The sequence below is a fragment of the Aythya marila genome (genome assembly GCF_965140915.1).
Source record: "Aythya marila genome assembly, chromosome: 3".
Taxonomy (NCBI): Eukaryota; Metazoa; Chordata; class Aves; order Anseriformes; family Anatidae; genus Aythya; species Aythya marila.
Genome location: NC_139044.1, coordinates 23,144,077 through 23,158,750, shown reverse-complemented (window position 1 = coordinate 23,158,750; position 14,674 = coordinate 23,144,077). Strand labels below are relative to the sequence as shown.

Here is a 14,674-nt window from a genome sequence, read left to right as displayed (position 1 = left end):
TATTTACAGATAGCAGTATTAGAAGTGTGTGGAGTTTTTCTACCTTTTGTGCCACAGTTTGAAAATCCTAAGTAGGCACTTGATGAGTCAGCATCTTTCCATTCCTTTCTGCCCTACGAAGACTGCACAGTATAAGAAGGTTGTGTTTCTATGAATTGAGAACATATGAGCCAAAAAAAAATAAACACTGAATCACCAGAAGTAGTAAGTAGTGGGATATGATTTTCAAAAAATAAACAAAACTCAACCCTAGTTGTTACATCACTAAGACACTAAAGACTGAAAACCTGAGCAATCTCAGCTTTCCCTTGCTTTGGTTCATACGTTTATTTGAATCACCTTTCCCGTGGCTGCAATTCTGCAGTTTTCCATATGCGTTTGAGCATTGACATCACTTTATCATTTTCTCTACCTCAGTAGAGGGGGAGGAAAAACAAGTGTTGCCTTTTGGGGCAGGCGGGGAAGGCTTAGGTCAGCAGACTTGCTTGGTGTCACTGTGCAGTGAGTTTAAGGATTTGGGATGTGAAAGAAGGACTGCGTTCCATCTGGGCGAAAGAATCGTGTCAGTTAGGGTTCAGTTTGCTGTGTTTTCTGAGCTTTCCATATGATCTCATCACTGGAGGTGGAAAGTATATTCTCCCATAAGAATAATTTTATACTTACGATTCCTTACTACTATGTTGTGTGTTTTTTTTCTGTGAGCTTCTTGAGTGCCAGACCTCCCCTTACTTGCCCCCACACCCAACAAAAGCCAAACACCCTGTCTTTAGCTTTATGTAGTATTGCTGTAGGTGGACTTATCCAGAATAATGGTTGGGTTTAACCATCAGTCTTACAGTTTTGTCTATGGAAGAACTGTTCCTAACATATATTTATCTAGCTATTTGTCAAGCTGTAGATTTTAGGAAGAGATTTATGCTTCGCCTTGCTGAGGTTTGGTAAGCACTGTTTGGCGTGAATCCTCCCTTGTCTAGATATAATTTCATACGCTTAGTTTAGTAAATTTACTTGGGAAGAGATAATCGTTTGATTTTACTTAGTTAAGATTTAGATAGTCACTTTGGTTCCCCAGCCCGCTTCCCCAGTAAGTTGGCAGTCAGCTCTTGAGCAGCTGTGTGTCTTGGCAGCAGCAAGTAGAGCTGGAGAGAATTGCCTTCCCTTATTCTCCTGCGTACCCCAGTGAACATTTCTGTTGGGGAGGTATAGGCTAGGCCAAGTATAACTGTTACAGCAGTACAACACATAAGAAAATGAAAAAAAATTGTAGAGGCAAGCAAACAAAGGATGTCTTTAAAGGCCTAATGACACGGCGAAGAGATGAAGACCTTTTCCTTTTGTTCTGGAATGTGACCATAGAGAATTTGTTTGTTTCCCTAATCTGTCCATAAAAATAAGTCTTGTAATCACACCAAAATGGTTTTGATGCAGTGAAGGCACATGGGCATTTAAAAAAAAGTATTGTGGAATTCATGTATAAATCCTGAGGTGAGTGAAGACCTGTCATGTGTTGGAAATACAACAGAGAAGCGTAATAAGCTCGGAGTGCAAGAAATATAGCAGGCAGTCTTGTGATTAATTTTGGCTCCTGCACCTTTGAACTGAAGTTTATGTATAGTAGAGGAACACAAAGGGTGTAGGGTCAAGTTTTAGTAACAGCCCTTATGTTAAATTTGGCATTTTCCTAGGAGAGGGTAGATCAGGGACAGCAAACTAAACCTTGTTTTTTTTTTTAGACTTGTCAGGGATGTAGTAATGAGCTACTTGTATAGGTATTGATTTGGTGTAGTCCCTTCAGTTTAGTGCAGTATGGATCGTATTTTTAAAATGTGAGTTATTTTGGGGGACTTAAATGCTTAGTTTATGATGTCTAGTTGCTGCGATGTAATGTGCCGTGCTCAAATGCTGAATTGTCACATAAGCGCTGAAGAGAAGACCTAAGGATTCTTATTTGCTAAAGCTCACGTATTCATGCTCTACTTGAAAAGTAAAAAGTAATCATTTTAGAGTGTAGAACTTTTGCTAAGGGAAAGAAATTGAGTTAATCTCCCCTGCATCTAGTAATGTACAGTTATTGAACCTTGGGAAAAAAGCTAGCACACCGTGGTGGTTTAATTTGTTTCTGATGGTGGTAGTTTCATTTTTCTGTCTTAATTACTTCAGGCTGGTAAACAGAGTGATGGGTGGGGGAACTGCTAGCTGGAGGGGAGTTTATCTGCAGTTTGATACCTGGATATGAAAATTATAGATCAGGAACATTAAAGGATTAGCTTTAGGATTTGTGTGAAATGATGGCAGGGTGCTTATTTTGTAATAATAGAATAGGTCAACTGGAAATCGTTCATATTTGCCATTTTTTAAAGGATGTGAATCATCTTGCATCTTTATATGGGTAAGAATAACCCACTACTATTAACAAAATTCTTTCAAATGGAGCATGAAATATTTGTGATCGAGACTTTTGTGTGATATTTCCAGTTATAAGGCATAGCCTGGGAAGCGGAACTAAGAATAGTTTGAACAGTTGTTAAAGAAAAGCTAGAAATGGTACTTAAGGTCATCTTATTCGTGCTCATGGATTGTGCTACTTGCATACCAAATAGCTGTAAAAACGAGTAGTATTAAATAAAATTACGTAAAAATAGAGCTTTTGTGAAAACTTGGACTTGTGGAAGGACTGTGACAGCAGAGAAAACGAAGGCTAAATTTGATGGTCTGTGCTACTAATTAAGTCTGCTCATTTACCATTACTTAATCATTCTTTGGTTCTACCTTGATTATTATTGAAACATATTGGCTTATACTCGGTGTCTCCATTTTTTAATAGAATCTAAATGAAGTTTTGTCTGCCGCGTGACTGTGAATCTGAGGTGCGTTTGTTTTTGTTTTGATGAGCACTGTAAACATAATGGCTCCGCTTACAAATCGGTACCTAGGTCCTGTCATGTCACCTGGGGTTTATCATGCCTGCGTTGCATCGAGATTCAAATGTAGCGAAGCTATGTTTTGGGTTCAGAAATTGTCTCAAGTTTTCTGTAATATTGCTGCTATGTGTTTTAGCAAACCACAATTATTTGTTTTGTGCTTTGTGAACAATGCAGAGTCTTTCTGGATTTGAACATTGGTAAGATAGTGATGTGCCAGAATCCTCTAAATAGAGAAATCCAGTATGTTCTTGAACTGTCCTTGACAATATGTCCAATTGTCCAATGTTCTTGAACTGCACATTTCTATAACTGTGAGCAGATTTCCTCATTTCTTCTTGAATCTTTTGCTACCATAAGAAGCACAATCTCTCTTCGCTTTTCTCCCCTAGACTTGAAAACCATTTAAGCATTTTTCTAGTTGTCATTGTTGACTGCCATGGCAAATGTGGTAGAAACTGATGTAATGTCAGTGTTAGTTTGACTGGTGCTTTGTCAAAAACATTATTATTGAAAGCTTACAAAACAGCTGGACGCACTGCAGTATTTTCTTGTTCCAGGAAATGGAAAATGAGATACTGGGAAACGCAGCATTTTTTCTTTAAAAGATAGGTGAGGGAAATTTGTATTTCCCTACCTTCATGTTTTATGAACACACATTTCATTACTGTCCCTCTGTAAGTTATGAAAAATGCATGTCTCTTCAGCCATTTCCATTCTCCGAATGGCAGGCCACATTCCTTGCAAGCCAGACAACTCGTGTGTTGTGGATAATACTGGGTCTGCAGGAATGCAATGTTCAGAGAACTTGACTTACTGATAAGAAACCATTCTCTTCTATTTTTATTTCTTCTCTGCGCTGGACATTTGCTGTAAAGACAATTTGTGTAGTTCCACCCTCTCCCCTCCTAATTGTGTGCTTATGGTATATTCAGCTTTCTTGTGTTTTTATTATGATGATGCTCATGATATGCTCCCTTCCAACTTTAGACTGCACCTCATCTTCCAGATGACTGTCCACAGCTAACCCTCTTTATGGCAGCAATAAACTCTCCTGATGATAAAATTGCAGCTTTAGGTCTTCAAGAGAACTATTCCTGAGGGAGGAAATAAAACATCTAGATGTTGACTGCTGCAAAATGTCAAAACCAAAAATTACTTCATTTGTGAGCAGATGAACTTTAGTGTGCTGAACTTCATCCTAGTGTGTGTGTGTATATTTTTTGAAATACATGCATACATTTTTGAGTCCTTACGCGTTAACAGGAACTAGGGCCTTCCAAGCCTCCTCTTGTAGAAGTAATCGCCCCTGGAAAACTAATTGTATGGAGCTAGTACAACTACACCTTCTTTGTTCTTCAGTCTCTGTGGACAACTTTGTATATGGTTTCAGCATTTATTTAAAATTCATGGTTGGTGGTGAGGAGAAAGGAAAACATGTATGGAGAAAACTGCTACGAAAAGGTGCAAAAAAGTAAATCGCTTCTTGATCTTTCATTAGTCGTTATGCTTTCTTTGTCGTGGCCACAGGTTTTCAGAATGAATGCCTGTAAGCAGAATGTCAAAGTGCTAGCATTTGAATTTATGAAAGAGGACTGTGCGAGAAGCATTACTTTCCTTTTTCAAGTAAAAAGGATTTAACCAAAAAGATAATTTGTCTTAGGTAACTTTTATGTTCTAATTTAAATTACTTGTATTTTTAACAGTGAACAGAGTATCTGCCAAGCACGAGCTGCTGTAATGGTCTATGATGATGCCAATAAGAAATGGGTACCAGCTGGAGGATCAACTGGATTCAGCAGAGTTCATATATATCATCACACAGGCAACAACACATTCAGAGTAGTGGGCAGGAAGATTCAGGATCATCAGGTAAGTGAATCTCTGAAAACTTTGAATAGAAATCGTAAGCTATTTTTGTAATTCTTCTTGACACTAAGAAATAGGTTTTCAGTAATGGGAATTGTAAATAGTAAACTTTTATTTTTAACTCAAGTAATGAAAACTGTATTGCTATTTTTTCCTTCCTCAGTGAAGTGCCTCATACCTTCAAAGCAACATTCCTTGAACGCCCTTTGCCATTCCTTCCTACATGCAGACACAGAGGGTAGGGAGGAAGACTAGTATGCACGGCATCTGGTTCTCCTTTAGCCAAAATATTAATCTAAGAACTGATGTTCTTCCCTCTTTTATGCAGTTAGCTGCAGTCTACTTTGGTACCAACAGTTCTTTTTTTTTTTTTTTTTCTAGCTGTTTCTGTATTACAGAAAGTTGGATACCTGGTTTTTCATTTCCCCTGATCAGTTAATTAAAAAACCCTTTAGATATTTGGTAATGCTGATCAACTACCACTTTGAGAAGTAGAGAACAGAGTAGTAATGATTACATCTTAATTCCCTTGATGAAGAATTTAATAGATCTTGATTAAATTGCAGACTAGTACTGTGTTGTGAAATATGAACAGCCTTGTGATAGTTGGGGTGGAGTTATATCTATTATCTTTTTGTTTGAGTAAAATTTCTCTCACCTTCTTTTCTTGATCTTTTATCAAGAAAACCTGAGACATAGAATGATAATCTCACATGTGATCTGTCACTAAGCACATATTCCAAGGAATAAGTAGCATCTGTGCATTTATCTGAGGACAAATATATATATTTTGCCATTTACCAGTAGATAAAGCTGAGAGGATATGATTATCCAAGTGCAATGCGATGTTCTTAGTGGTTGGCTTGGAGCAAATGGTTGTGCTGCTGGCTAGAATTCACCAGCTTTTATGTGAGCCATAACAATCTTGCAAGATGATACCTTATGATGCATAGAAAAAATCCATGTAAACTGTTACTGAAAGCACTGCAAGTGAAGGGGTTCAGCAGCCAGAGTAGGAAGGTGATAACTTGGTTAGAAAAATTCTCACAAGTACTCTGAAGTTGATGGAAAACCAAGGTGGTTTCTAAAATCCAAATGCATTTAAAGAAACTGTTGACGTTCTACATTGCTGTTAGGAAATACTACATCATTTGAAATGTGAATTATCAACTTCAGTAGTTTAAGCAGAAATACCTTACCGAACATTGTCCATCTTGTAGATTACAGGACTGAAATTAGCCCACATGGTTAAGGAATAAAAACTAAATGAAGCTGGAACTTGGGATGAAACAGCACTTTAAACTGCTTTAATTTTTCATTATTATAGGTGGTAATAAATTGTGCCATTCCGAAAGGACTGAAGTACAATCAGGCTACACAGACCTTTCACCAATGGCGTGATGCAAGGCAAGTCTACGGTCTGAATTTTGGCAGCAAAGAAGATGCCAATGTCTTTGCAAGTGCCATGATGCATGCCTTAGAAGTATTGAATTCACAGGAAGCTGGTAAGTCTCTTAACTCCACTTTTGGAAGATTGAGCAAATAGAGATGAAAAAAATGAAATGTTTATGCATAAAAGACAGTAAGTCTTAGTAAGTCTAATCATGATTCAGCCTCCAGCCATTTTAATGATTTGGCTGTTTTGTCTGCATAATTGTTGCTGCTTAACAGTGATTCTCAACCTGATTGCCACCCACATAAATGGAATTCTTAAAAACTGAATTGATTTTCATGGTATTTATTACATGTAGAAACTTGCTGACTTATTTTGTTAAATAAGCACCTGACCAAGAAATTTATAACTCTTAATCACAGTACTTTTCAGTCTTCAGGTGGTGTCTATAATATATTCTAGTTAGATGTTACAGGAGAAGGATCAGTATAACACTGGGACACACAGAGGGAGTTCTCATTTTATGAGACTTCTAGACTTTTGTGTTCATGTAACCAAAGAGTTCTTTTGTCCTCATTAATCTTTAAAGGTTGTCCGTGTAACAAGAGAGAGTATTTCTGTGCCAGGTTTCTTTCTCTTGTGTAGAAGAAAAGTTGTGGATAACCTTAGCAGGGCTGTCTCAACTACAGCAAAAAAAAAAAAGGTGACTTTATTAAGTTCCTTTTCATTCTTATAGCTTTTTCAACACTTGCCTTTAGAAACTAAGCTAGCTAGACCAAGCAGTGCTGTTATGCAGTAAATGAGGCCAAAAAATAAAGGATACTTAGAAGTGTAAGGCAGATAAAAATAAAATAGATAAAATAATGCAGTTGTGTATCACATTCTCCTGCCTACTAGTTGGATGTTTGCTCCTCTAAATCCTCCAGTTCTTCTTTCCCTAAGGGCTATTTGATTGTAAATATTTAATGCACTCCAACTGTTCATTATCTTGCAAACTAACATGATTGGTTGTAACCTTTTAAGTTGTCCAAATTGTGAAGAGAATCTTTTTCTCCTTCCTGTGATTTTTGACTTGGTAGTAGTAGGTGTAGGTGGAAATGTGTTAACTGCATCAGAAACTGGTGGTTGATGCTGTCAGTATTGGAGGAAATAACTGTTGTTATATAACTTTTGTGAGCCAAGAAAGAATGTGACTGGTTCATACTGTCTATTACTGACCTGTTTCACAGGCGTATCGGTGCTCTAGCTTCCATCAAGATGAAATAAAAAGCAAAGCTTAACATAACATTTCCTGAAAACGCTTATTCAGATGTCTGAAGATGATTGGCTATGCACTGGTGCTTGTAAAAACATTCAGAAGCACGCATATATAAGCTTTTTGTAAACCCATTATCATTTTCTAACAATGTTGAAAGAGAAGTCTTTATAATTTATCATCAGTTGAGGGGTTTGTTAGTGTATGGTCTGCGTGCTAAATATTTTAACTCTTATCAATGTAAGAAGTAAAAAGAGATGATTGAGCAACCTGCTCTAGTGGAAGGTGTTCATGCCCATGGTGTGGAGGGTTGGAATTAGTGGATCTTCTAAGGTCCCTACCAATCCAAACGTGTCTATGATCCTATCTGTCTGAACGTGACCACTAATATAAGGAAAATATGATACTGAATGGCTTGCAGTTCAGAAAGAAACTAATTGAACTCCTTGCTCTAAGTTAATGCATTTCTTATATCTGCAGTTGGATGTTACCGCACTCTCTCTTTTGAAATTATATAGTCTCCCTCTCCTGAATATATTTGAAAAATGTCAATGGTCTTTACTGGCATTCTTTGAAATTTTATTGAGGGTTTCCCTCCCTCTAGTGGATCTGCAAAAGCAAAGAAGTGGTGCATGTAGCACAGAGTACAGTGACAGCCCTTTTGTCATTCTAATGAGTTTAGAATGCAGAATGAAAGTGTTTGAAGTTAGAGTAGAATAAAGCCATAACTGCAACTGGCAATTTTCTTATTAAAAAACAACATGGTACATATGTCTCAAAGGACTATAAAGTGATGGCTGCCTTGTCAGTGGAATTGCTTGAAATATGCTGCATGTCTAGTCTTTTCTCTCCCTGATCTACAGTACCTGAACATGTGATCATTGTATTTTCTTTTAAGTTTGAACTCCAGTTATTTAAATAAATACAAAAGTCAGTGGGTTTCCACTCAGTTCTGCTTTGAATGGTTGTATTAAGTAGCAGCTATGCAACCAGACCCTATTCCTCTGGCTAGTTGAGCAGACCGTAGGCTACCTGCACACCAGAAAAGAAAGACAATATGCAGGAGTGTGTATTAGCCTGGAATATTAAGGTAGGCTACTACAGCTACAAACCCATACCACATACCTTTTAGGAAATGTACTCAAAATCACAGAATCATCTAGGTTGGAAGAGACCTCCAAGATCACCGAGTCCAACCTCTGACCTAACACTGACCAGTGCTCCACTAAACCAGATCACTCAGCTCTACATCTAAACATCTTTTAAAAGACCTCCAGGGATGGTGACTCCACCACTTCCCTGGGCAGCCCGTTCCAATGTCTAACAACCCTTTCGGTAAAGAAGTTCTTCCTAAGATCCAACCTAAGCCTCCCCTGGTGCAACTTTAGGCCATTTCTCCTCATCCTGTCACCTGGCACGTGGAAAAATAGACCAACCCCCACCTCGCCACAGCCTCCTTTAAGGTACCTGTAGAGAGCGATAAGGTTGCCCCTGAGCCTTCTCTTTTCCAGGCTGAACAAGCCCAGCTCCCTCGGCCGCTCCTCGTAGGACTTGTTCTCCAGGCCCCTCACCAGCTTCGTCGCCCTTCTCTGGACTCACTCAAGCACCTCGATGTCCTTCTTGTAGCGAGGGGCCCAAAACTGAACACAGTACTCGAGGTGCGGCCTCACCAGAGCTGAGTACAGGGGGACGATCACTTCCCTAGCCCTGCTGGTCACACTGCTTCTTATACAAGCCAGGATGCTGTTGGCCTTCTTATCCACCTGAGCACACTGCTGGCTCATATTCAGTCGACTATCCACCATCACTCCCAGGTCCTTCTCTGCCTGGCTGCTCTCCAACCATTCCTCTCCCAGCCTGTAGCTCTGCTTGGGGTTATTGCGCCCCAGGTGCAGGACCCGGCACTTGGCATTGTTGAACTTCATGCAGTTGACCTCAGCCCATCGGTGCAGCCTATCCAGATCCTCCTGCAGAGCCTTCCTACCCTTGAGCAGATCGACACACACGCATAGCTTGGTGTCATCTGCAAACTTACTGAGGGTGCACTCGATGCCCTCGTCCAGATCATTGATGAAGATATTAAAGAGGACCGGCCCCAGCACCGAGCCCTGGGGGACTCCACTAGTGACTGGCCTCCAACTGGACTTGGCTCCATTCACCACGACTCTTTGGGCCCGGCTATCCAGCCAGTTTCTAACCCAATGAAGCTTACACCAGTCCAAGCCATGAGCAGCCAGTTTCTTGAGGAGATTGCTGTGGGAAACATAACAAAACAAAAAATGAACCAAACTTTCTTCAGTTGATACTCGGGAGAATTTTGAAAGACTTCATTTCATTAAATAATTGTCTGAGGCAATTACTGCAAATTTACTGCACCTTAATCAAATGACAAATGTGTCAGCAGTTCAAGAAATCATTTAAAGAGGTTTTATGGCTTTAAGGTTGCATGCTGTTTGTTCGGGTACTCAGTGAATGGTCTTAAATGTCTTGAATAAAGATGACTGGTTTCTGTATAGGTTTTGCATCGCATTACAAAAAAAATCATATCTGCATTAAATAGAGCTCAGTGTTGCTATCAAAGTGACTCTGGAATGAGAGAAGAGCCACAAGGAAAGGAAATGACATGAGTGAGAAAGTTCTCCAATGTCTGAGAAAATTGATTATTCCTTTGAAGGAATAAGGGCAAATAAGTAAATTATGCTTTGGGAGATGGGAAGATGTATCACAGAATCATAGAGCAGCTTTCATTGGAAGGGACCTAAAAGATTACCTAGTTCCAACCCCCTGCCATGTGCAGGGACACCTCCCACCACACCAGGCTGCCCAAAGCCCCATCCAGCCTGGCCTTGAGCACCTCCAGGCATGGGGCATCCACAACTTCTCTGGGCAACCGGTGCCAGGGCCTCACCACCCTCTGAGTGAAGAATTTCGTCTTAACATCTCATCTACGTCTCCCTTCTTTTAGTTTAAAACCATTTCCCTATATGCTATCGCAATCTGCCAGTGTAAAAAAGTTGCTCTCTGTCTTTTCTATAAGAACCCTTTAAGTATTGAAAGGATGCATTGAGGAGCCTTCTCTTCTTCAGGTTGAACACCATCAGCTCTCACCATTTCTTCATAGGAGGGGTGCTCCAGCCCTCCGATCATCCTTGTGATCCTCCTCTGGACCTGCTCTAACAGCTCCACATCCTTCTTGTGCTGCCCACTCCTCTGGTGATGCAGCCCAGGACGCAGTTGGCCTTCTGGGCGGCAAGCACTCACTGCTGGCTCACATCAAGCTTTTCATCCACCAGAACCCCCAAGTCCTTCTCTGCAGGTCTCATCTCAATGAGTTCTTCTCCCAGTCTGTACTCATCTCTGGAATTGCCCTGAGCCAGATGAAGCACTTTGCACCTGGACTTGTTGAACCTCGTTAGGTTCATGGGGGCCCAATTCTCAAGCTTGTCCAGGTCCTCTTGAATGGCATCCCTTCCTTCTGTTGTATCAGCTATACCACATAGGTTGGTGTCACGTGCAAACTTGCTAAGGGTGCACTCAATCCTATTGTCTTTGTCGTTTCTAAAGATACTAAACAGCACTGGTCCCAAGATGGACCCCCTGAGGGATACCGCTTGTCACTGGCCGCCACCTGGACATAGAGCCAATGACCTCAACTCTCTGAGTTTGGCTGTCCAGCCAGTTTTTTTTTATCCACCCTCCAAACTCTTAACAATTTTAGAGATAAAGATGTAATATAGGACCCTGTCAAAGGCCTTATAGAAGTCAGTCAGTCTTCCCTTGTCGACTGATGCAGTCGCTCCATCACAGAAGGCCATCAGATTGGTCAGGCAGGATTTGCCCTTGGTGAAGCCGTGCTGGCTGTCTCAGATCACCTCCTTGTCCTGCATGTGCCTTGACATTGCTTCCAGGAGGATCTGTTTGGTGATCTTGCCAGGCACAGAGGGGAGACTCACCAGTCTGTAGTTCCCTGGGTCCTCCTTTCTATCATTTTTAAAAATGTGAGTGATATTTCCCTTTCTCCAGTTGCTGAAGGAGTGTGATGAGTGACTTCTCCAGTTACTTATCATATTGAGATTTGATGCAAAAAGTACCTTCCAGTTCAGTGGGAAGAGGTATTATTTTGTGGGGCATCAGTCTTCAGCCCCAAAAAGACCTTGTTAAGAAAAAAAGAAAACAAGTATGAGATTGATATGTGTAATTTACATTTGAGGTGGTACTTTGGGTTGTTTGTTTGCAGAAGAAGAAGGGATGCTTGAAAGATGTAACTGTCAACAAGGCTATTTTGATTCTTTCTAATATAACTCAATCTATCTTAAATTAGTTACGGTTTTTTTGTATGAATATTTAACAGTTAATTTCATCTTTGTTACAACTTTACATGATTTTAGGGCATTCTAGATAGAAGGACCAGGATAGGAATGTTTTCAGTGAAACTGTTTTAATATTGCCTTAGGAGACGCTTGAATTCATAGGAGGAAGAGAAAGAAATATAGCTCTCCCCCCCAGTCTCTGTATTTTGCTGGTCTAACAGTAAAAACAAAATTGAGGTTACTTTTCTTTAAATTCTTTAGTAACCATAGAAGTTCAGTTGTTCAATTATTAATGACCAAACTTTTATGGAGAAAAGATGCATGCTTTATCCACAGCTTCTAAAATACACTGATCTGTGATCCTTTCTCTTACAACGAAGATCGTTCATTAAATCACCCCTTATAGGGGAAGGTACTTACTTATAGGGTGAGTAATTTAGTATCTTTGGAAAATGCAAACCAGGATGAAAACTGCAGTTGCCTAATTGGAGTATGTGTAGAGACTATAGAAGGCTGAAATGAGAAATTTACGGGGAGGAGTAAGGAAGAGGGGGAGAAGAGCTCAAAACGTTTCCCACACTGTTGTTTCACATCATGCTACAGCTTGTTTCAAGAGAGAAAGGATTTTGTAGTGAAGTAATTATGCTGTACCTGTACTCTGGCAGCCTCCTGGAACAGGCTGTCAGCACTGCTTGTCAGAGCAGCTGTAATGTGATGTGCTATTATTACCTGGGTTGTCAGAAGCAGAAGAAGAGATCTATTTTTGATAGTAATTTTTTCTTTTTATTTTAAGTATGGCATTGATTAAATATTTTTTTTGTAGTTACTAGCTTCTATAATTCTGATTTATTGGCCAAAATACTGATCTAAAAGGAGTTTTAACTGTTTATTGGACAAAATACTTCCTTTTTTTTTTTTTCCCCAAGTTTTCAGGATTATGCTCACCTTTAAGTATTGCCGTTATGGTATTTTTGGTGATTTTTGTAATTCTCGAGGATTAGTGTTGAATCAAGTGAAAGTGTTACAGTTTGGGTGGGCAACCAAAAAGAACTTCATTAAAATTTGAGTTGGTCTTAACTGCAGGGCAGCCATAGATAGAAGTATAGTAGTTTTATGAATAAAGTTTTGTTTAATAAACATCAGGGAGTGTCAAGAAGGGTTCATGTTCTTGTCTTAAATATTACGAGTAGAAGTTGCAGCTATATTATATCTGAAATCTTTTGTAATCAGGGCGTTGTCATACATTCATGAACATAACTGTAGATTATAAAGGCTCAATTTTTTGGTATTAATAAAAAATTGTCAGTTATCACCGATAACATTGTTACTTAAAGAAACTTTTACAGAACTGGGGAAACAAGTAATGAATACCTTACTGATGGTGCTGATAAATTTAACCTTTGATACCTTAAAATAATTTTGTTAAGTTTGTAGGAGTGACCTTAGCACTCTGTTCTAGAAGCTTTGTCTCTGTCTCCCCCTACATAAAAGAGGGAAGCAGAGAGGGAAGCCACAAGCTTGCTGAGGGCCACCAAGCAAGCTTGTTCCCAAGCCAAGTGTAACACCCAACAGCCTTGTTTCCAAGGCTCTGTTGGCATTGATAAGAGGCTCTGCTCCCTTCAATAGAAAGCTTATCTGTACTCAAATTCAAATACGCTTTATTGAATGTTTTTGTTATCCTTGGCCCCTTCTTACTACCTTGTGCAGCTAAAAGTACCTGTGAAGTGAAATGAAAAACATTAATTTCTATACAGGAAAAGCAACATAATCACCATTAGCTAAAATAAATCAAAATGAGTCAATTAAATCAACTGAAAGCACTTATAAAATGGGAGTCACATATGAAGAGGCAGATATTTGAAGGAATGGGAAGTCTTAATTGGAAAGTAATTAGCTTGAATAGAAGTACTAGAGCAGTTTTGTTGCTTGTTAATGCCCTAGTGTTTGACCATTGTAGCCTTGCTTATAATCCATAATACAAATCCAGGTCTAGATGAGAGGTCTAGATGCCACTTTACCTTTGCTAAACACTAGTTAACAACTTTCCCTAAATTCTGTTCTGTAATGCTCTACAATAGGACAGGCTCTGAATAGGAGGAGAAGGAAGTAGAGTGAAGTGAAAGAGGTCATTTCCCCATGATCACTTTTCCTATTACTTTCATGTATCACTCTCTGAAAAAGTCTGCTTTCCATTCACTTAGAAAAATCTTCAAGCATTTATTAAAATACATCACTTGGTTTATTTAAAAACAAAACAAACAAACAAAAAACATTCTTATATTCCACAACAGAAATACATCTTTTAACTCTGCCTTTGAACTTTTGCCTGGGGTGTGCTCTTTGCTTAGTAGGTGTGCTCAAATTGTCCTTTATCGTCTTTTGAAAAGGTTTTCACTGTTACGCGATACTTATCTTTATAGCATATGTCTGTACAAATTAACTTGCTGTCTGCTTTCGTGTCATTCGTACTTTGCTTTGACTATCAGACTATACGACTGGTATGTTGCTTAGCTTTGGCACTGATACACTGAGAAATGAACTGGTAGAAATTCTTAATTACTGGGTTGTTTATATAATTGTTTCTCTAAGGCAAAAATGAGATCTTAAACTAAAATTCTCGTGTCATCCAGTTGACTAAGTTTTTATGAAGATACTAGATTAAAAAAAAAAAAGATTGTACTCTTAGACTGTCTTGAACTGTAAATGAACATTACAGTAATTGCAGGTGTGTGCATGTTGGCTTGGCCTATCCTTATATTGCCACCTCCCAAGGAAGTCTGTCCAGCTAAACGAAAATACACATTATAGGTATATAACCCGCAATACATGTATTATTCCTATCTTGAACAGTAAATATCCTGTTTTTTCTTAGGGTAGGAATGCAATGTCTTCTGGTGCTTTGTCAACACTGCTAACATCACACAAG

At 39.2% G+C, this 14,674-nt stretch overlaps 1 protein-coding gene across 7 annotated transcripts in view; it reads left to right on the top strand.

The window, feature by feature from the left end:
- ENAH (ENAH actin regulator) overlaps positions 1–14,674 on the top strand; it is an 87,056-nt gene that overhangs the window by 40,163 nt on the left and 32,219 nt on the right. For all 7 annotated transcript variants that reach the window (XM_082756570.1, XM_082756569.1, XM_082756568.1 and 4 more), the window contains exons 2-3: positions 4,628–4,793; positions 6,118–6,295. In XM_082756570.1, coding sequence (XP_082612696.1) covers positions 4,628–4,793; positions 6,118–6,295 — 344 coding nt within the window. The remainder of the gene's footprint in view (positions 1–4,627; positions 4,794–6,117; positions 6,296–14,674) is intronic.